General features: G+C 40.9%; 1 protein-coding gene across 1 annotated transcript in view; it reads right to left on the reverse strand.

The window, feature by feature from the left end:
- Positions 1-21,471, reverse strand: part of sash1a (SAM and SH3 domain containing 1a) — a 330,642-nt gene that overhangs the window by 43,531 nt on the left and 265,640 nt on the right. Inside the window, 1 exon segment of the mRNA XM_036582303.1 lies at positions 8,073-8,201. Within this exon segment, the coding sequence (XP_036438196.1) occupies positions 8,073-8,201 (129 nt within the window).

The raw sequence follows: 21,471 nt of genomic DNA on the forward strand, positions 1-21,471 counted from the left end.
GGGATGAATGGATAGACAGTAAACATAAACACACACACACACACACAGTGTCTGTCTGTATAAACAGGCCGCAGAGCAGCTGCAGTGTGCTGTAGGTGGATGTGGCTGTGGTTAAATGACGGAGACTTCAGGCTCCAGGAGACCGAGTCAGCAAAGACCGTAGGTGGGTGAGCAGGAAGGCCTGAAGAGCCAGACTTACCTGAGCGCCCAGTACTCATGAGTAATCATTACCATGCACGCATGCAATCACACAGGTCAGGCAGGTAATGTCTGTACTGTCACTGCAGAAGCGTCACTGCCAAAAACACAAATGCCAGTTGCTGACACGTCCACCCACACTCAACCTAACGTTCTTGTTTTCCTAATGAGTCACACACTCATTTTTGCACTGACCTCACTTAAGCATTTCAAGTAATAACCTTCATTTCTCTAAGCATTCAAGTCATAATACATGGGTGTAGGAAAACAACAGTAAACAATCTTTCACTGGGCATGGAAAAAGGGTATAAAAATGCACTAACAAAGTTTGCACAAATCAAATGCATCAATAAAAGTATATACTCTTTTTTTTACTAAGATAAAATCCTAAGGCTATTAAAAAAAAAAAAATCAAAACGTTTTGTTGACTATATTGCTCCAGTGTGGAACCCTCAGGGCTTTCTAGGCCTTCAGAGAAGGTTTCAGAGAAGGCCTAATGAATAAAAGAAAACATCTGTAATTTTAGTTCATTCGTATTTAATATAGTCGTAATGCTTGTTATATTTAACATCTGCAAGTGTTGAAGTAATACTCTAATGTCAAGATTTGGTTGGAAACAAAAATGAATGCTATTAGCTTAGTGCTAACACACTACAAAAATTCCACAGGGGTGCAAGCAGAAATAGTATTAAGTAGAGGTGATTTTTTTTTCCTGGTTTCTGTTATTTTGTCCTGAACTAAAGGCCTACCTCTAATACTGACAGTTAACCCCTGTATTACACTACTTTGTAAATTGTTCCTTCAGTCACACTATGAGTGAGATTCAATGAGATTGAATCGTGGTGATCTGATGCACTGAATTGTCTGTAATTAAATCGAATTGTTGTGAGGTCAGAACTATTTCCATTACAGTTGATTTTTTCCATGTTCAATTTTGACAGGAGTATCAGTGTAGGTTTAAGTATGACACTGCCTGCGCCAAATCACTTCAACATGTGTATCTGGACCTCTGCCAGATCTGCAAGGTTCACCTCCATAACTTAACCCAGTAAAACAGGAATGCCCCAGGACATGACATAACAACACAACATGCCTAAACCTGAACTACAGGGACAGACACACATGCAGAGAAACATAGTAAAAGACAGAGCATGACAAGGAAGAACTCTTCATGGAGAAATAAAGGGAAAAAAATAGAAAAGAAAACTATTATGGGCCACTCCTAAGCTCATTAAACATTTGCAGACAAAGTCCTCACTGACTTGTACGTAATATAATCTGCTCACAACACAGATACAACCTTGCCTGTCTGTAAGCAAACCCAGTGTGATTAAAGAGGAGTGGGTTGGACGGACCTGCAGTGAGCCAGCTGCAGCAGCAGGGTTGAAGGCTGCTTGAGTTATGGGCCAGTAATAGCTGGGGTGGTGCACTGTGACCTGAGGCAGTTAGGAGGGCCCGTTCCTGCATGTCTGACTGCAGTGAAAACTCACATCCACCTCTAGAGTCACACTGCAGGGTCAACACAGGAGAGAAAGGGAGACACAGAGGGAGATACAGAAGGCAAAATCTACCTTAATTTTAAAACTTACTCACAAACTAATGCTAAAGGGACAATGTTAGAGTTAAAGTGACAATTTGGCCAAAATTAGAAATGTACACAATTGTGCACTTACCCCAAACGCAGCACATCAGCCTTTTCTGTAGTTTTGTACATGAACTATGAAGCTAATGCAGCTAACAAAGAATAGAAGCTAGCCACCAGTTAGCATTGTGCTAACTGCACGTCTAAATCATCTCACACTCGCGTCAAACCGTGTATCTTAAATTGACTATGTGGTCCTTAAACAGACTTGGTTATGTGACAATGTATGACACACTATGATCTGCAAAAAAACTTAAGATTACTGCTACTACAGTTTTTAGCTATGCAACATACATTTTTTCATTTTTATTGATGGACTAGTCTACCAAATTGGTTCAGAGCTGAAAACACATTTAAGACTTGTAACTGACTTAGACTTCAGACTAAAATCTCTTTTAGTGACCTAGTTATGTTTATTTTAATAAAATAAATGCGTGAACATTCCAATCATTTATTTTCAACTTCACCTTTAAAGAACTCAAAACGATCTTTTAAAAAACAACACTGGGAAAAAATATAAGTATTATTTGCACAAGTTGAAATTTAGTGGTTAGGGTTTAGGACAGCCACCTCACAGCAGAAAGTACCCTATAAACGATGATTCTGTGTATATGTAGCTTATTATTATCTCAGTTATTGCCTTGGGTTTAAAAAGTCTATTTGAGATCACTTAACAACTCTTAGCTGATTTGATACAGTTTGAGATACAGTGTGGATTTATGCACAACGTGCGCCAAAACTAACTGAAGGACATAATCTTATATCATCAGTCATAGCTCCAGTACAAAATTAAAGATGCCAGAGAACCACTCTCACTTAAATTAATTGTGGGTTATCTAAATGTTTGGTAACCACATTCCCTTAAATAAATTTTAAGATTTTATCCACCATTCAAAATTATAGTCCTTGTACCATACGACCTTTGTGTTTTAACTTTGTTTGGCATACTCATTTCTGACTTTCAGTTTACTTCGTGTGGCTGTTATCATGCTTAAGTATGCTTAAATACAAATATTTATCACTGTCTACTATCTACTTATCTACATATGGCGTTTTGTGTTCACGTGGGCTACAACTCAACTTGGCTGTGCAAGAGATGCATGACTTCACATCACATTCGCTACAGTGCTTGCTGTTGCTGCAGCCGAGCGGCTTCAGCTGAATTTGCCTGGTGATGAAGAGATAGAAAAGTAGAGCTATGTGAACGGACATAGATGGAAAGAGAGATAGGGAGAGAGAGAAGGGGGGATATGAGTTCTATAGGGTGGGCTGGTGTGTTGTCTGTGCATGATGGAGATTATCTATACAGCATACTCTGGTGACAGGATGTTTTCTTAAGGCCTTTATCATCACACAGCTCTTACAACAATGAGTGTGTGTGTGAGAGAGAGAGAGAGAGAGAGAGAGAGAGAAAGAGAGAGAGAGTGAGAGTTGAGGTTTGGATGCATGTATGTACAGCACTGCACACATATTCATAAAAATAAAGGTGCCAAAACCGGTTCTTTCTGCCACAGAGGAACTACTACTGGTTCCCTAATGGAGTCTTTCAATGAATGGCTGTTTAAAGGACCATTTTTAGAAATATGTTAGGTGAAAGTGAAAAGGTTTAAGAATCTCCATGTAACAATGGTTCTATAACAGGTGATTTTTTCTAGCAAACCAGGAACCATATAGGAACACTTGTGGTTGATATGGAAAAAATAAACAATAAAATCACAATACTTAAAAATATTCATCATACACAGTGCATATCAAGGTATTCTGACACTAGCAGCATCACGCTGAGATCACCTTACAATGGCAGATTAAAAACTGCCATTATAAACTACCTATACCGTGACTATGATTTAACATTTCACATACTGTGCTACACTATATCCTGTTAAACTGGACTAATTGTGCTCTCTTTGTTATGAAACATGCAGTTGGCCAGTGTTCTTTAACCAACTAAATTGCCAGGACCCACCAGTGGGTCCTAAGTTCTACTACACACTTCTATAACCTAAGAATAACTTAGCCAGTTTGCATTGTGGGACTTGTAATTAGTATGTAGTATGTGATAAGCCTGGAATTTTAAGGGATTAAGTACTTACCATATCTATATGCTCAGAAATGTACACTGTATATCATGATAACAAAAATTCTCGTGATTTACGTTTTACCTCATGCAGTGAAGTCTGCTGATTTGATGATGAATGAGTTGAACTGTGTATTACATCAAAAGAATGTCCAGTTTTACTGTGCTGTGTCCCTTCAAGGCTGATGAGGGAAAATCCTGCTGTACGTTGGGTGAGGAATCAAAATAAACTGGATTCCGATTCAGATTGCGTGTCTGGGGCATCTGAGAAAAGCTCTCATTGGCTGTAATAGAAAGCACCGTACAGAGAAGTGAAAGCAGACCAGCGCTGTGAACTACATGTAGACTTCTCCTTTGAAAGCTAAAAGAAGTGTGCACACGCAATGATGGAATTCCAGTGGTGAGCATTTGCCATGCTCTGTTCGCAGGCACCATAATATAGACTGTGTGCGTGTCTGATTTTCTTTTCAGCTACGGACTGAACGAACCTTGTTTCTTCTGCTACTGTGACAATGGCATTCAGTGTTGCCTCTGGTTATAGTGGACAACCTTTCACCCTCACTCTCTCTGACTGTGCCCAGGCCCTAAAGCCAGCCTGACCTTTACTGCAGGGGTCACACGCCTAAAGAACAGAGATTAGCTGCCTGCCTACTTTCATGGACATGAGAGGAGAGAAGAGACCATGTTTTCACACTTTCTGACGTGAGCAGTCTTAAAAAGGTTGCAAAAAGGTCATGCCTCTGAGGGGAGGCAGAAATATAAGCCCATTAGGCTGGCATTTAAACAGCCAATCAGAAAAGAAATAATCACCTGCTATTGGCCATGAGGGAATTCAGCATACGCCTGGCTGGCAGCCACCTGCACCAAGACACAATGTGCCTTTACATCTGTCCTGCTCACCTTCTATTCTTCCACAATGGCGGCACAAAAGGACAGGGTGCCATGCCAGACGATGACGGTCAACCAGGCTTCAAATGTCCTTTTTTACCTATAATAATATCACTTTTAGCAGTTCTTAGTTAAAAGTCAAAACGAACAGAAAAACACTGTTTAAACATGGACTGCTTACTGAACTGATCGCAAGTGTTTAACAGTCCATCATTACATTGTAGCTTTAGAATATGCAGTATCCTAAAAACAAAGCTGCAGACATGCATCATGAAGCCTTAAATGAAAAGAAAGAGGAAAATGTGTACAAGTCATTACCATTTTCATACCAAACAAAATGCATGTTCAAGTCATTACCACATTCTTAAGCCAGGCATTCTCTGGATGAATGAATGCACTGCCTATGTGCTATGCATGCGTGCATGGAACGAGACAGAGGAACAGAGAGAGGAAGAGGGAGCTAGCTTTCCTGCTGTTCTAACTCATCTAGCAGCCCTGTCCAGCTGTGGAACATACTAATGTTCCCAGTAAATCCTCATAATTTGATCCAAACTACCCGAGTCTTCGTTAGCCAAGGCTCTCTAAAGTCTGTGGCAAGCCCAGCTTAGTACTTCCTCTCTCTTCAGCATGGCACAAAACCAAAGACACTAAAGACACAGATGACCTACTTCACTACTCCTACTGTCTCTGCACACAGGCCAAACCCAGACAGACTTCCTCTCTCACCTACAGCCTTAGGGCTGGTTTTCTGGAAACTGGTTAAAGATGGAGACTTTAAATAAGCTACATGGATCTACGCCTGAAATACATATTTAAAAAAAAACGTTAAATCTGGAGACTTGGATAAGCTCTGTGGTTCAGCTGCAAAAAGCTAAAAGGGCTTTTTTTAGTCTAGGATTAGGCTTAATCCAAGTCTGAAAAATGTACCCAGAGAGCGCAAAATCTCTGCTCAGACTTCGAAGGTTGCTTTACCATGATAAGATGAACCATCGATAAATCAATAACACTGGGAAAAGACAAACCCCTCTCCTACACTGAACACAAACCACATGGCAGGGCTTGAGTCTCGTCTTTATGCCGAGGGGGGAAAGTTCATTCCTTTGGTCTTGGTGGGCTGTCATCTTAAGTTTCCACTATTAACTGGGAAACCCTTTTAAAGGAGTCAGCATGGATAATAAAAGTGCTACAGAAAAATCAATCAGTGCTCACTGACAAGGCATTGCCAACGGAGCAGTGAAAACAGTTTTTTGATTCAAGCTGTCTGCATCCTGACCACTGAACTAATTGGGAGGAGAGATATACTACCCATCAAATATTTGTGGACACCATGTCAGAATGTTCAAATATATGGTCATAACATTTATTCTTTTATAAAAATAAAATTGCAACTGAGGAACAGTTGTGAAGTCCTGCCTTATCCATAAAGTTTTTTGTTGTTGTGATGTCAGCACTCAAAACTTTCAGGTGCTTAAACAACCTTTTTGGCAAAGGATTTGCACTTTTAACAAAAGTTTGCAAAATAAAACTATGAAATTGTTATTTTGGCAAAACTTGCTCTTCATTCCAAGGATGAAATTTTGAAGGACATGAAGGTGAGTGCTGCAATATATGCTAAAAGCATCAGCTTTTATAGTTTTATACAAATAGTTGTTTTATATATATAAAAATATCCGCAATGGTTTTGTTTTCTTACTTAATTGAAAAGCAACAGTAAAATCAAAATAAATTTTTCCACACTTTTATCGGAAAGAGCATATTGTAGAGTGCCTAAGCTGAGCAAGATCTACTTTGAACCCCGACCCCTCATACCAGGCATTTGTCAGCATTATTCTAATGCGGCAGAACAAACCTAGAAAATTCCATATATGAATGAAAGAGAGTATGATTCAGTATTACATACACTGTTTATGAAAGGCTCTGGAACACCTGAGTAAAAGCGCTGTGACCTTGTGTTACGAAAGCTTAGCTAACACGGCCCGCCCTCACCCGGGTCAGCCACCACAGCTGAGCAGGAGCATTAGAATGTTTTCTTTCATTCTCACTTCATGTTTTTTCTCTTTGCTTCTTTAAGAGGGGAAAAAAAAATCGCCTAGCTAGGCTATGCCAGCCCCAGCTGCATGTTTCAATAAGTCTGTCCGTTTCTTAGCAACCCCCAGGGTGGCCCACTAGCCTACATCCCTGGGAAGAACACAGGCGCTTTGAGTACGAGAAGCCACGGTGTCTTCAGAAACACAAAGTAAACAAAAACAAAGAAAACCCAGCTAGAGGCCTTCTCATCGTGGAGAGAAACCCTACAGACAATCCAAACAGAGAGAGAGAGAGAGAGAGAGAGAGAGAGAGAGAGAGAGAGAGAGAGAGAGAGAGAGAGAGAAAGAGAGAAAGAGAGAGAGGGGGGTTGGGGGTAGGAGGAGAGAGAGATTTGCTGACAACTGTCTTTATTTTTTAATTTACTGGACAGTTCTTTAAAATGTGATGTGATCATAGGTCTGCAGAGGCCATTTTGTAAAAATAAATAAATAAATATATGAAGAAGTAAAAGAAGGAAAAATGCTGTGGTTTCCTGTCATTTCCATATCCATGGAGCACAGTTCTACTGCCAAGTTGTCCATACTTGGTTTATGGTAAAAACAGCTATTAGGATGCCAGGTTAAGCAGCACTAATAGAATTAGCATTTTTCATCATTAGAAAACAGGAAAATATTGAAAGTAATGCTTGAGTATGTGAGTCAGCTGGACTTAGTGAAACACTGGCGGTTTCTCCATTTCACCAGATCTGCTTTACAAAGAAGTCGTCCCAGCATTCTGACACATTTGGCACAAGCGAGAAGGACTGCCATGCTGTACAAGGCACAGTCTCAGACTATTCACAGCCAAACAGAAACATAGAGAAAAAAAAACTTCTCTTCAGAATTACTGCTTTTTCATTAGATAAAATCCAACAGAAATCTAGAAAAGCATGTTGCAACGTGCACTTGGCCTCAGTAAAAAAGGTCAAGAGGTGTGCATTTGACTGTGTTAATGGTTTCCAGACAAATTCTTCAACTTTACAAGCCTTAATGTAGGGCTCCTCAGGTTAATTAAGTTTTTGATGTACTGATGTAAATCAGTAACACAGTCTGTTCCTTAATCTCTTCAAGATTAGTTTCTGAACAACTGTAGAACACAAAAGTAGGCTATGTGAATTTGGACTGAGAAGGAAAATGCGTAAAAAGGTATTCGATAGTAGACTGTGTGAATGTACGAAAGACTGTGCAAGAATAAACTCACCATCTCTAGTTCCTGAGAAACTCTGCGCTTGCGTAGCTCCTCCATACGCTCGCTGACGTCACTGAAGCATGTGTTGTAGTATTCCGAGTACTCTTGGGCCAGATCATCTATATTACCCAGAGAGCCATCCTGTTCATACACACAAAGACAGAGAGAGACAAAGCTAATCAAACTACAATAACACTGAACACCATGAAAGCTCACATACAGAAGAAAACAAGAGGTAGAACCATAAGGTGAACTAAAGTGCATAACAGCAAAATCTGTAGATTGTATTGAACTTTTCATGAATGGACATAAAAACCATACATTTTTGGGGGAAAAAAAGAACTGTAAGGGAACCAATGTTTTTAAACACTGCACATTTCTAGCACTGTTTTAAACAAAAGAGCCTCCCCCCCCTCAAAAAAACAAAAAAAAACAACAAAAAAAAAACATTTACAAAGGGTTAAATACACCCCAATTAAATTGCACACTGTGTTGATTTTCTAAGTTTCTAGGTGGCATTTTTCTGCTATTTATTGTGCATAATTTCTATTTATTTGCAGAGTTTAACGTGTTGGAAAAAAGAAGGCAGTTTTAAACCAGAGTGCCGCAGCATGATGGCAAAGTTGAGAACATTCATCAGGCCTCAGATAAATATAATGTAGACAGCATTTGTGCTCAGAAAAGCATGTTGTCACATATTGTGATGTACCTGGTCATGATAATGATAAGCCCTAATACAGACCTTGACATTGAAGAGATGTGTCTTATGTTAAATATCAGCAGTCCGGGGGCAGTCTTTTCTTTATTTACGATACAGCAAAGGGATGCATCACCTTAGGACTCTATTTACTTAAAATTTTAGATATTAGTAAAGTCCAGTCTTGCATAGTTTTTACCTGTCAAATACCGCTATTAACAAGCTATTAGTCCTGGTGCAAACATGTTAAATATGCAGCATGGGATACAGTAAAATATATATGGTGTAATACCACAAGTCCATAATTCTGGTACAGCACCGAAACCTACAATTGGTCATTATATCCTAGTGGTTGATTCACATATGTATAACCATGATCATGCACATAAACATAGGCTCTTAAACAAACCTTGTCATAGACGCATGATTTTAATTAGACTCAGGAAACATGCAGAACAAAGGAGCTTATACCTAACACACAAACATGCTTTCTAATTAAAACACTACACTGCACGTTAACTGCTCTAGAACGAAAAACACAATCTGTGACTGTTCACATACTTCATCACTTTTTTCTCCACTCCTACAGAATTCAGTCTGCAAGTATGGTGTATGTAAATGTCTCTTTCTGGAGTGACACTGCCATTGTTTATGTTTGTTGTGGTCATAATTAATTAATTGCAATCACATTGAAAGCAGTTTGTGTGTCATGAACAGGGGTATTCTTTTATTGACAGAGAGAGATTCAGCCTTAAATTCAAAAGCAGACACACACACACACACACACACACACACACACACACACACACACACCGACCAGCACAATGACCCATCTTGACCCCTACAGCTGTCTGTGTGTGTGAACGTGTGACATTCAACTCTGGTGCTGCCAGCCTATGACCTCAGCAAGTGGACATGTGATTTGCAGTGCCTATGACCAGCTGCAATTGCCTCCATCTTACTCTACCATCACACTGCAATGATCTGATAGTAAAAGTTACAAAACCAGGTTGAAAAATGAGGAGTCATCTGCTAAAAACTGCACCTTAGTAAGAGGAGTGTACTTTCTCTAGAAAATTATTAATAACCCTGAAAAGACAGAGCTGAGAGAGTTAAATATAAACTGTAGCCCTTATCAGTAGCACCAGATCTAAAGCCACGTCTTCCAGTCAAAAAAGAAAGAAGACCTTTCCCTGGGCTGGTCTCGAACCCCTGCACATTCCAGATGGCCTTTAAAGTCCATAGTGCTGAAAAGTCAAACAGAAATGCCTTCTTCCTGCCCGGCAATAGCTTTGCCAAACACACACATCCTGTCATTGTGTGTATGGGCCAACGGTAGGAAATCGAGGGCCTCACACACCCCATCACAAAGAGTATGTGCTGAACTTCTTACAGCTCGAAGACGGGTGGTGAGGTGTGGATTGCGATACCCTATTGATATGAATCAGAATTTTAGCTAATGGATATGGGTGGGACACTCTTCATACTACAGTATCTTAGGCTTCTTGATACTGCCGAGTAATAATATCACTTTGTAAAAAGGCTTATAATATGCTGGATCCGGGGGTAGATCCAGCTGGGGATAAACATTTGCACTCAGGCCATTAAGCCAACAAATACTGACGCCAAAAGTAAGAATTTGTCATTCTAGTCCTGTCATACAATGTACGTCTACACACATGCTTCAGTATCAAAAAAGTCAGATGCTGCTGTGAAAATATTTTTTAAAAACTGAAAACTTTACATTAATGAGAGCACACTAACTCACTCGCACCTGTTTAGTAGTCTGAGGTTTCTCCACAAGTGGGAGCTATTAGCACGGCACTCATTTTTGCATTTGTCAATACTAGGGATCCATCGATACTGATGCTGGTATCGGGTGTTGGGCTAATACCACGCTGATTTACTCGTACTCACAAAAATTCACTGAAACCAACATTCAAATACCCATTGATACCGTGTGATGTAAGCTTAGTGTACAAACGCAGTGAAGGAGGCTCTGCTCATACTGACTCCGCGACAGTCGGACACAAAGGTACTTTAAACATTCCCCCTTGGTATATTGCCACTAAGAATACACTGTGTGATTTTAACCACACAATCACATCTGCTTCACACGGGTGAAGACTAGCTAAAGTCAAAAGTCGAAAAAAGTTGCCATTTGCTATCAAAGTCCATCTATGCTGACTACTATTCTGACTGAATAAAATAGCCAAGTATAAATGTTAATATGGTGATTTGTTTTGTAAAATAGGCTGTAAAGAGAGCGTATTGCCCTATCATATACATTTCCCGCTTTAGCTTCATTGCACAGTGTTCGCAGCGCTGCTCAGTTTCTCAGCATGTTGTTTTAAATGAACCTGCTTTATTTGAAACTGTTCATTGACAGAACTGTTTGAAGAGGCTGTGTTTCAAGTAGCATGACTGTTTTCACATAGCGTGAGTATATAGATTGTAGGTTTTGTCCATACACAACAGTCTATTCAAATGTATGGAAATACCCCAAGAAGACATAAACTCTGAAATGGGCTGAAATGGGCTGAAACGCAGCTGTGCTGTTGAGAGACCATTAAACACTTAGGAAATTATGCTCCTGGCTGTCCATTTTTCCCCATGATTTTGCTGTTGATATTTGACCTAACAACTGAGTACTCTTATTGTATAGTTCAGGTAACATATAGATTTCTCAGTGAACACGAGTGTTACATTTGAGATTCAAACCTTTGAAATTACAGGGCTTCAGACCACATTTGGAAAACGGAATTGCAGGCAACACTACATAAGGCTAACTACTCATTATGGGTCTTAGAATTAAACGAAAATGAATAACTTTTAAAATGTTGAAACCAGTTATGTCAAAACTACACTTGCAAAGTAGAACACAACAGAAACATATCCACATTTTCAGCCTCAATTTCCAAGCTCCAAAGCAACAAGCAGGTTATCAATTTAAGGCTGAAGCATTAATGAAGCTGCATGAGTAACACTGAATCTGAGCATCAAATGTTTAGCTAATGAAAATTCATTTGCTTCTCGCTCTACTGAGGATACTTATCCCATTCTCCAGTTCTCCCAACACAGTGCTTCAGATTATTGAGATTCCCAGTGGAACACTCCTTACACAGAGAAATTCCAAGAGTTGCATTCCAATCTCCTTGCGTATGGACGCCGAACAGCTTGCGGGACTCACCAACTATTCAGCAAAAACATTATATCAATGTTGGAGAAATTCCTCTTGCTCGAAAGTAATCATCAACTAGTTTGACGTATAAACCTCCATCACTTCTGCCTCCTCCTCCAAAAAAATTAATAATAAAAGAGAGAGGAAACTCTTGGATCTTCTTGGATTCACAAGTGGTCCAGCATTCTAGTACAGAGATAAATCAAGTTCTGTTTGAAAGGAACCTTCCCTCTTTTCCTAATTCCTGATAACCGGCAAAAGAAAAACATGGTGAAGCTGAACTTCTGGCATTTTTCAGATGCTGAACAATGTCAGCAAGCTGCTTAGCCGAGCCTTGTGCTGTACGCTGATCTGACACACTCTTTAAGGACCTGTGATGTTATAACTCTTTCTAGTACCACATAGTTAGCTGGGCTGGAGAGCCCATGGCTTAGCTGTAATTACAGGGCAGTGGCCAGGCTGGGCCAGAGAATAGCAGGACAGTGAATGAAGAGCCAGATCTGTCCAAGACCTCCCATTCTAGCTAAAACTGGAGTCCTAACTCCATACCGAGAAATACAGCAGAGAGAGAAAAAAACAGACAGAAAGAGAGGGAGATGACTGATGAAAAGAGACAGGCGGACAGACAGACAGCAGACAGGATGTTGGTGTTACACAGGGAGGAACAGGCTGTCCGTTTATGGACTATCAACACGTTCTCACAAAGTAACAAAAAATGCATCAGAAGCAGAGGCCCAGAGCCCAAGCCCATGACTACAGCGCATGCCTCCCATATTCTCTTTACCATAGCTGAGATTCCAGGCCAGCAGTGAGTTAATGATGCAAGTGTGTGTGTGTGTGGTGTGTGTGTGTGTCTGACTGATTCCAGCTGCAGATCTAACTGATTACCGCACTCTAAGCTCGTGCTTTAGTTTTAGTCTGTATATGTGTGTATCTATTAATATTATACACTGATAGGGGAATAATGTGCTGGTGCCAATAGATGATATTTTTCATGTACTTATCTGCCTATGCTGGTACATAAATGTGGTAGATGTAGTCTCATTTTCTACATTTTCTGAACAATACAGTGTTTCCAACATATAAGCTATACTTTGGTGGACCCCTCAAGCATATTGCGAGCTATCTTAGTATATTTTGTACCATTTTAACAATTTCCAATAAGTTTTAAATATAAATGCTATGAATTAACAAGGGCATAATTAATTAATAACATGCAATATTGGCTGCTTGTGTTTCAGCATTTCGTTGGTTCAGTGTAGCACACTCAGTAAAATAAATACAAAAAAAAAAATTCAAAACATTTATTAGATGCCAGTAATTTTTTAAAGCAATTATCTGCCAATGCTGAATATGGACATCCTTGTGTATTCCTAGTTTATATATGCATGAATGAGTTCCTCAACACCAACCAAATGTTTGAGTCCATGAGGACGAAGGGCAGGGACTCTCTTTCATGCAGGATGATTCACTGAACGCACAAATCAGCACCACCCTTACTCAAGAGCACAAGACAACAAGACAACTCTTACAATCTCTCAGACTTGCACTCTTAAAAATAAAGATGCCAAAAAAGTGCACCCTAGAATGATGCAGGATAAAGCACATCAGAATCAGAACATTTCGATAAATGATTCCTTAAAAGAATCACTTTGCAATTGAAGACTCTGGGTGTTAAACCCCTTTTAAAAGTTTAAAGAACCTCCACACGTCTACACTAATTCAATTTTTTTTTTTCCTAGAGCTTTTCCTACTTCCAAGCCAAGAGGCACTCAAGAACCATTTATTTTCAGGAGTGCACTACCTAACCAAGGCTGATCCCAAACAACTGTTCCATAAAACCAATTGTCAAACATTCAACAGGGTCTAGAAGACTGTAAAGTATTTTTACAGATGCAGAAAAGTAACAATCAAACATTCAAGAGTACAGAGCAGCTCATTCCAGTCCAGTTGAGCCCTCTCTTAACATGAAACAACGCTTACTCATGGCCCACACCCTCCCACAACATGGACCTGCATCCAAAAGTTGAGTAACAACATTAAGGGAACGCTCTGTCGTTTTGTTATTCCTCTTTAATGAGCTCATTCTTTCCCAGGGGCGGGTTGTTTCTCGACGTGTGGGAAGACTGAGGAGTTGGACTGGACTGTCACAGCATTTACCAGAATGTAGGCAGATTAAAGATTAGAGCAGCTTGCTCAATCCTGTCTCTGTGGCCTCATATTGGAAACTGAGAGAGCTGACCAGCCTGCAGAATTTCAACCACTAACCTGCACTTCCCCAGAAACACAGCAAGGAAAAGCACAGGGAATTCAATCTGGTCATTTTGTGGTCAGCTCTAGGTGTTCTCACGTGCACCTCTCAAACTCCAGAACAGGCATATTAAAGCACATAAGACTATAAGAGGAGAAACGCTGCTGGATTAAATGATGAGAAAGCAAAGAGAAGGTGCATAGAGGGAGAAAGGGTTGTCAAAGAGAAGGAGTAATATGGAAGCCCTCTAGTTTTCACTTCTGCCCTCTGACCTGTGGCTGCAAGGGCTCCTGCTAATCAACTACCCAACATTCTTGTCCTGCACTCTGACCACCCAGAAACATGTAAAGAAAAAAAAATAAGGCAAAAGGCACTAATGGTTTACTCATACTATGAATTACTAGAATTCTAATTGAGAAAAAGAGGCAAAATCTGTGGAGTGCTTTATTCTTTATATCCCAATTTCCTGTCATTCTTCTTGCTGCTAGTCCAGCCTGCATTAGATGACGATATAAACTGAGTGCAGCTCACTAACAGAGGCAGGAAATGGGTTTACGAGGCAAGATTAAGTTTTCCCTCGCATAGTTCACTGACCCAAACCAAACAGCCGAGCCACATTCACACTGCACTGCCATTGTGCTACAACAACAATCACCACTGGTAGACTGTTCTTTTTCAGAGGATGCAAATCTAGGGAAACACATTTCACAATGTAACCAGTGGAGGCCTGAGACCTATTCACATCTTGGACATTATCCCATCTCAAATGCTTTCATGTGATGATAAACATGCTGGGCTATATTAAAAGGATACACTGTAATCTGGATGTGACTGGATGTGATCTTCTCAGGGGGGAGGAAAGAAGAAAAATGTGTGGTAAAAAGAAATTTCAGAAAGAGTACTGAAGAAGAGTGAAGACTGCACTATAGCCTACTTTTCCTCAGTGTCTTCTACCCTAATACCAAACTTCAGGCCAACAACTGCATCGAACGAATGTATACTAATGCATGTTCAGAAGTCCAAACCAAACTGTTAAACAGATGCTGCCCTGGTCACTGAGCATGGAATGTGCCTTTTCGCTATGACCTTAGATAACAAAGAAAGCTGAAAGGCAAGCATGTGGTCTTCAAGGATGCAGTCCTAGCCTCAGAACTGTCTTCATGGTCACTGCAATAGCTCTACAAAACACAAACCAGAAAACATGCACTGTACATGGCATATAAATCAAAGTATAGCGCTACATGAGAACTTATATATTACTACAAAGTTTCACAACCACAGTGCAGGGCTGCAAGTATTTTGAATGAATTTAAAAGAGCTAATTAAAAGATTTATAGTCAAAAAAGAAAGAAGAAAAAAATACAATGTAATCTTGAATCTCAGCAAAGGAATGTTGTAGACCAGTATGCCCTTAAAAATAAGGATTTCTAGATGACTCTTTGCTTAAATATACCCTCCTAGGGAAAAAAATAATTAATTGGTATACATTTTATGGAGTTTCTTTAAACGTTAGAAAGGTTGAACAAACTCACACGACTCATTTACAAATGTTGTTCTCTAAATAACCACCCACTGAAAGGTCCTTTAAGGAATCAAATTCTGTGGCATCACTCCAAAAAAACCTTTCAGGCACTTTTATTTTTAAGAGTCTACTACATATGCAAACACAGGAATAGTAGGTAACACTAGTTTAACCAGCTAAACACCACAGAGATTGGGGTTGTGGAAGATTTTTATTTCACTTGAACAGAGCAAATTATTTACTCTGTCTTCTCTAAAGACTATCTACTCTAGACCTGCTCATTCTTAGCATGGCACAAACTCTTACACTAAGTGGGACAGCCTGCCTCCAAACATAAGCAACTAGAAGAAACATACTAAACATATAGGTTAACACAAGTCACAAACCTTAAATACGAAGTACAACTGAAAGGTAAGTGGAAAGAGAAGTAGAGGTTAGGGGCTGACGTTTTAGGAAGTATGAGGTGGGACATGAGATGGCACCGCCCTGCGTTAGGGGAAGCTGGTATGAGCTGGAGCTGCAACAAGCAGTCCTAGATGGGATGCACCAGGGAAGAGAGAAAGGGAAAAGAGCAGACGCTGGGTCAGGGGTGTTGTCCCACCCTCATCGGGGGGCTTCCTCAGGACATCCGCAAGGGCAGAGAGGAGAGGGCCGCAGGAAGGCCCAGAGGGAGGGAGAATGAGGAGGTGAGGAGAACAGGAAGAGAAGAGCAAGGAAAGGTTCTGTATGTGTAGTGGTCTGTGGGCAGACTGAGAATTAACTGTAATCAGGAGGGCTGTGGCTTACAGCAAGGCAGGCGTATTGCTGACTCAACGAGTCCAGTGAAACTGTAGGCAAGAAGTTACCCTCAACGCTTTCTCGTTTTCTCCTTCTTCTTTATTTATTTATGTCCTCTTTCTTCACAAACAGAAACCAAAACAACTAAAGGCACAACTTCTTACTGAGCACAAAGGAGCAGAGGCAACTTTTTACTGAGCATACAAAGGAGCAGAGGCAGAAAGAAGTCATCTAATTCTAGAAGTTTGATTAGATTTGGGAGGTCTTTACTGGCTCTGATGAGAGCTCTCTTTCAGAGCAGAGCTGCGGAGGGACAGAGAGCGACTGTATGCTACACACTGACCTGATCAGGGTTTGGCTACAGTGCCCTCCACGAGGAAACATATTGGCCAAGTTGGGAAGGTCTCACACTGTGGTCACTGGACTTGCCAAAGGAGCAGCTAAGACTTGAAGTCACAATGCTACAACCACCTAATTCAGTGAGCTTTACTATGGGTGTGTGCTTTGCCCTGTCAATAACAGTCTTTACTGTAGTGTACATACAGTAGATTCCCCTATTCAACATAATAAGCAGAGATAGGAATGGACACCCTAGTCCAAACCTATGAGACAATACACCCATCCACACCCTATGTTTACACATGCAATTTCTAAACAAAGAGAAGCTTTTCCAGATCTAATTAGTTATACGTGATTTTATAAGTGTCTGCATGTCCGAAGTTTGGGGCCTAAAACTCAAGACACCCTTCCCATACTCACACCATGAAGTCTAGACTATATAAGTCCCAGACCTGCTTAAAAGGGGAAGCAGACAGTTACGTGGCTTTGAAGTCAGTTTACTCAGCTACGACCACATATAAATGGGGCTCACACATGCTCTGCCCACATTTAAATGACACGCAAAGCGAGGTACACTCATTAGGAACATTCCACGAGTTTGGCTTGCAGTTTGGTAAACCCCAAAATGTCACCCTTACACTTACCCTTACATAAGGCTACCAGGCATCCTGTGATATTTGTATTATGCGTTCCTATCAATAAAAGGCCAGAATGGCTACGTAAGAAGGTTCACTGTCTTTATTAACTGTTCAGCCATATAAACAGCACTTTCATCAGTTAGCCTCTAGCTCTAGCAAAACTAGAGAATGAGAGCATGACCTGGCCTGTCTACTTGTTAACTGATCTAAAACCATTATTGGCTCTGTGCCCAACCTTAAAAGATCAGGCTCATTTCAAACCTTAGAAGATCATGTTTAAACTGCACATATATACCAATGGTTAGCCCAGAGCTAAAGACTGGGCAGGCTTTGCTCAGGCACGCTACCAAGCTACTATCACGATGCAGAGCCAAAGCTTGCAACCCAGTCATAATATAGTCACCTATCTTTTCAAAACAGTTGAGGCAGGGAGGTACTCAAAGGGCACACAGTTCTGCAACCCCATAGACAAAGGCCATTGAAAAGCACTGAAACGCTGAGGGCTGGATTATATATAGACTAGCCTACTGGTTGCCAAAAGATAGAGGATTCATTGTGCTGAGACCATTCAAAGCACAGGACTCAAACATTAGGAGAGGTAGTAAATTGCTGAGGGCTAGTGAGCTTTGCTTTTTGAGGGATGGGGTTGAAGAATGTCATAGAGTACTATCAGGTATAGGCTGAGCATACTTTCACATGCACGGAAACAACTAGTGTCTAAGTGAAACTCAGGCTTGACAAGATTGCCTAGAAACCTCAAGTAAACTGTAGAATAGAGTAGATGAAATACTTTTTAGTGTTACTTGAATAATTTATCACTAGATACCAATTTTACTTCAAGATTTTCTCTTATGTATGTAAGACTACTTCAGTACTTGTTGCACCTCTGCAAAGTCTAATCTAGGGGAAGTTAAAGATAAGAGTGGCAAACATTTGAAAGATCATTGACAAAAAGCAAGCTAATATTTCTCCTTCCTTAAATAATTGACAACAGAAATCCACCTCTATGTTTGGCTGGAGGTTTTACATGCTGGTTGATGAATCTGAGACACATCATTCTACACATTATCTAACACACACACACACACACACATTACCACATACATACCACATTCACACCTCAGCCTTCAAAGCCCCAACAATTCACTTTTAAGTGAAAGTGCTTGCCTCTGACCCTTGCATCTGGTTGCTGTGACCTGTGTTCTGTAAACAAGGCAGAGCTTCATGCATATCCTTTCTGTTAAGCATTCCATCACAGCAAAGAGGCTCAAACTAAGGGTACAGGCCCCCAGTTGGTAAAGCAGCCCGTTAGAGCCGTGTTTGGTGACAGGAGAAACACCCTGACCCAGAGTTCAATCAAATCCAGTTATATATGATGAACACAGTTATTTTACATAAAAGCATATAAAACTGGGCAGGCTAAAGTAAAGAAAGTGTCAGATGGTACTTCGGTAAGGATCCTTTTCAACCTTGCACAAATCAAGCCTTCAAAGCAATCGAAGGCCAGAAAATATCAATGCCAGAGAGAAAGTGGACGTACTAGTCTCCTTGGCCCAAAACAGACTTGGACCTTTATTTTTAGATAGTTTATAGAAAATAATCGCAATTAGAAGTCTTATGTATACTTTTGTGGGACAGACAAATGCAGAACTGCTCTGGCTTTTTTTTTTTATTTGGCTTTTAAGCAAGAGCTCAACTCTGCCAACTTCAGAAATGATTTTAACAGATTGTTATTGTACATATGACACTGCAGAGCAAGTCTCCTCCATTGCATCATCATGGGCTTATGTGTACCGCTGAACCGCCTCAGGCTAAACAAACTTTCCATATTTTGGTGCTTTAATATAGCCTAATACTAGTTACACAGACCACAACAGTTTCCACTGAGCACTTGAATTCAACCATTCTGACTTCTGAGCACTCTTAAAGAGAGACTGTAAACTGCAAAACAAGGAGAAGCCTACAAGTTAGGTGGAGAGTCTGCTAACCTGCGCCTTGGAACAGCGGAGTAAACAGTACTCAGTGTTGAAACAGCCGGTGTCGCCTCAGCCCTCATTAAAATGCGTCCGCAGTAAGCTACAACTACAGCATCCACAATGAAGCCCCCCTCTATAGGAGCTCCCAGGCTGAAGGTTTCTTGTGACCTTCCTGTGACACCCACCCCCTCCCCCAAATCCACACTTACCAGCATCCCCATCACGTCCGACCAAAGCTGAGAGAAACTGTCCGCCGCAGCGCTGGTCGCCTGCGCTTCCTCGGGACAGGCTTGATCCGCTTCCATTGCGAGTGTATTGAAGGAATTACTGAAGTATTAATAAAAGTATTTTAATCCGCTCAGGGGTGGAGATAAACAGACAAACAAAGCCCGTTTAGAAGAGGCAGCGTTGTTTTTTCACTCTGGCAAGGTGCTCTAACTATCATTCCTGTGGACGAAAACACTCAAGCAAATGAAAAGAAATCTGCCTTTACTATTAAATAACACCGACGGTCTAAAAAGTCCATGCTCGATTCTGTGGTATTCCATTGAGACCCGACTACATTCCATAAAGCCAACAAAGCCAGTGTTTTTTAAAACCGAGCTACAGAACTATGATTTGGTTAGACAAACTTTTTGAGCTACTCTGACATTCCCACTCCAGCTTACTCTACGCTGAAGCCGAGCGCTTTGCTTTGGCTCTCCACTGGCGCGAACCACATCGAAACTGAGGGAGAGCTCTCTGCAACAAGGCATAAAAACAAACCCCAATTAGTCGTCACAGCTTCTCGAAACACGCCAAAAGTCCTACACAATCTTCGGTGACTACTCCGCAAGGGAACAAATGCAGCACACCCTGCCTGAATAGTCTTTACTTGTTGTTGAATTCTCCACGGTCCCTCCCCCCGGAGTAAGTGAACTCTCCCTCGACTCTTCTCTCCTCCCCAAAACACAAGCAGCTCGCGCTCAGCTTCAGCGTGGAGATACGCTTTAGCCTAGCCGTGGAGCTACAAAGTGAACATCGGTAAGAAACTTTGTGATTCTCCTGATCAACCTTGACGACAATGAGGTCATCTGAAAAGTCATTGTCTTCCCTGTTGCTTTTCCAGTCCTGCTTTCGCGCCGCCGGTGGAACACAAAGGAACAAAGCGGCGGTATTGTCCTGACAAAACAAAAAAGCGCGTGAGAGAAATATTTCAGGACCATGACGTAATCCATCGCCCTGTTCACATTACCACCAAGCCTGAGGGAAGTTGCATGGAATAAATGTAGAAAAAACAGAAAGTCTACAGAAAGTGTTTCTAATCTTATTTCTAAGGTGCAACAGTTATTGCAGGTATTGTATTGGTTTGATGTAACATACACTGATTAGCTACAACATTAAGACCACCTCTTGTTTCTACTCTCACTGTCCATTTTATCAGCTCCACTTACGATATAGTATTTTGTAGTTCTACAATTACAGACTGTAGTCCATTTGTTTCTCTGTATAATTCCTTAACCCCCTTTCATTCTGTTCTTTAATGATCAGGACCACCACAGAGGTATTATGGGTATTATTACAGTGCACTGCAGTGATACTGATGGGGTGGTGGTGTGTTAGTGTGTGTTGTGCTGGTACGAGTGGATCAGCCACAGCAGTGCTGCTGGAGTTTTTTTATACACTGTGTCCACTCATTGTCCACTCTATCAGACACACCTACCTTGTTGGTCCACCTTGTAAAGTCAAAGACAGTAGCTCATCTGTTGCAGCACACTTTGTATCAGTCATATAGTCCTTCACCATTATTCATCCAACCACAGGACACTGATGGCTGGATCATTTTGGATGGTGGACTATTCTCACTCCAGCAGTGACACCGAGGTGTTTACAAACTCCAGTAGCACTGCTGTGTCTCATACCAGTGCAACACACCATCACACCATCGCCATGTCAGAGAATGATCCACCACCCAAATAACACCTGCTCTGTGGTGGTCCTGTGGAGGTCTTGACCATTGAAGTACAGGGTGAAAGGGTATGCAAAGTTTG

This window comes from Colossoma macropomum, unplaced genomic scaffold (assembly GCF_904425465.1).
Source record: "Colossoma macropomum unplaced genomic scaffold, Colossoma_macropomum, whole genome shotgun sequence".
Classification (NCBI taxonomy): Eukaryota; Metazoa; Chordata; class Actinopteri; order Characiformes; family Serrasalmidae; genus Colossoma; species Colossoma macropomum.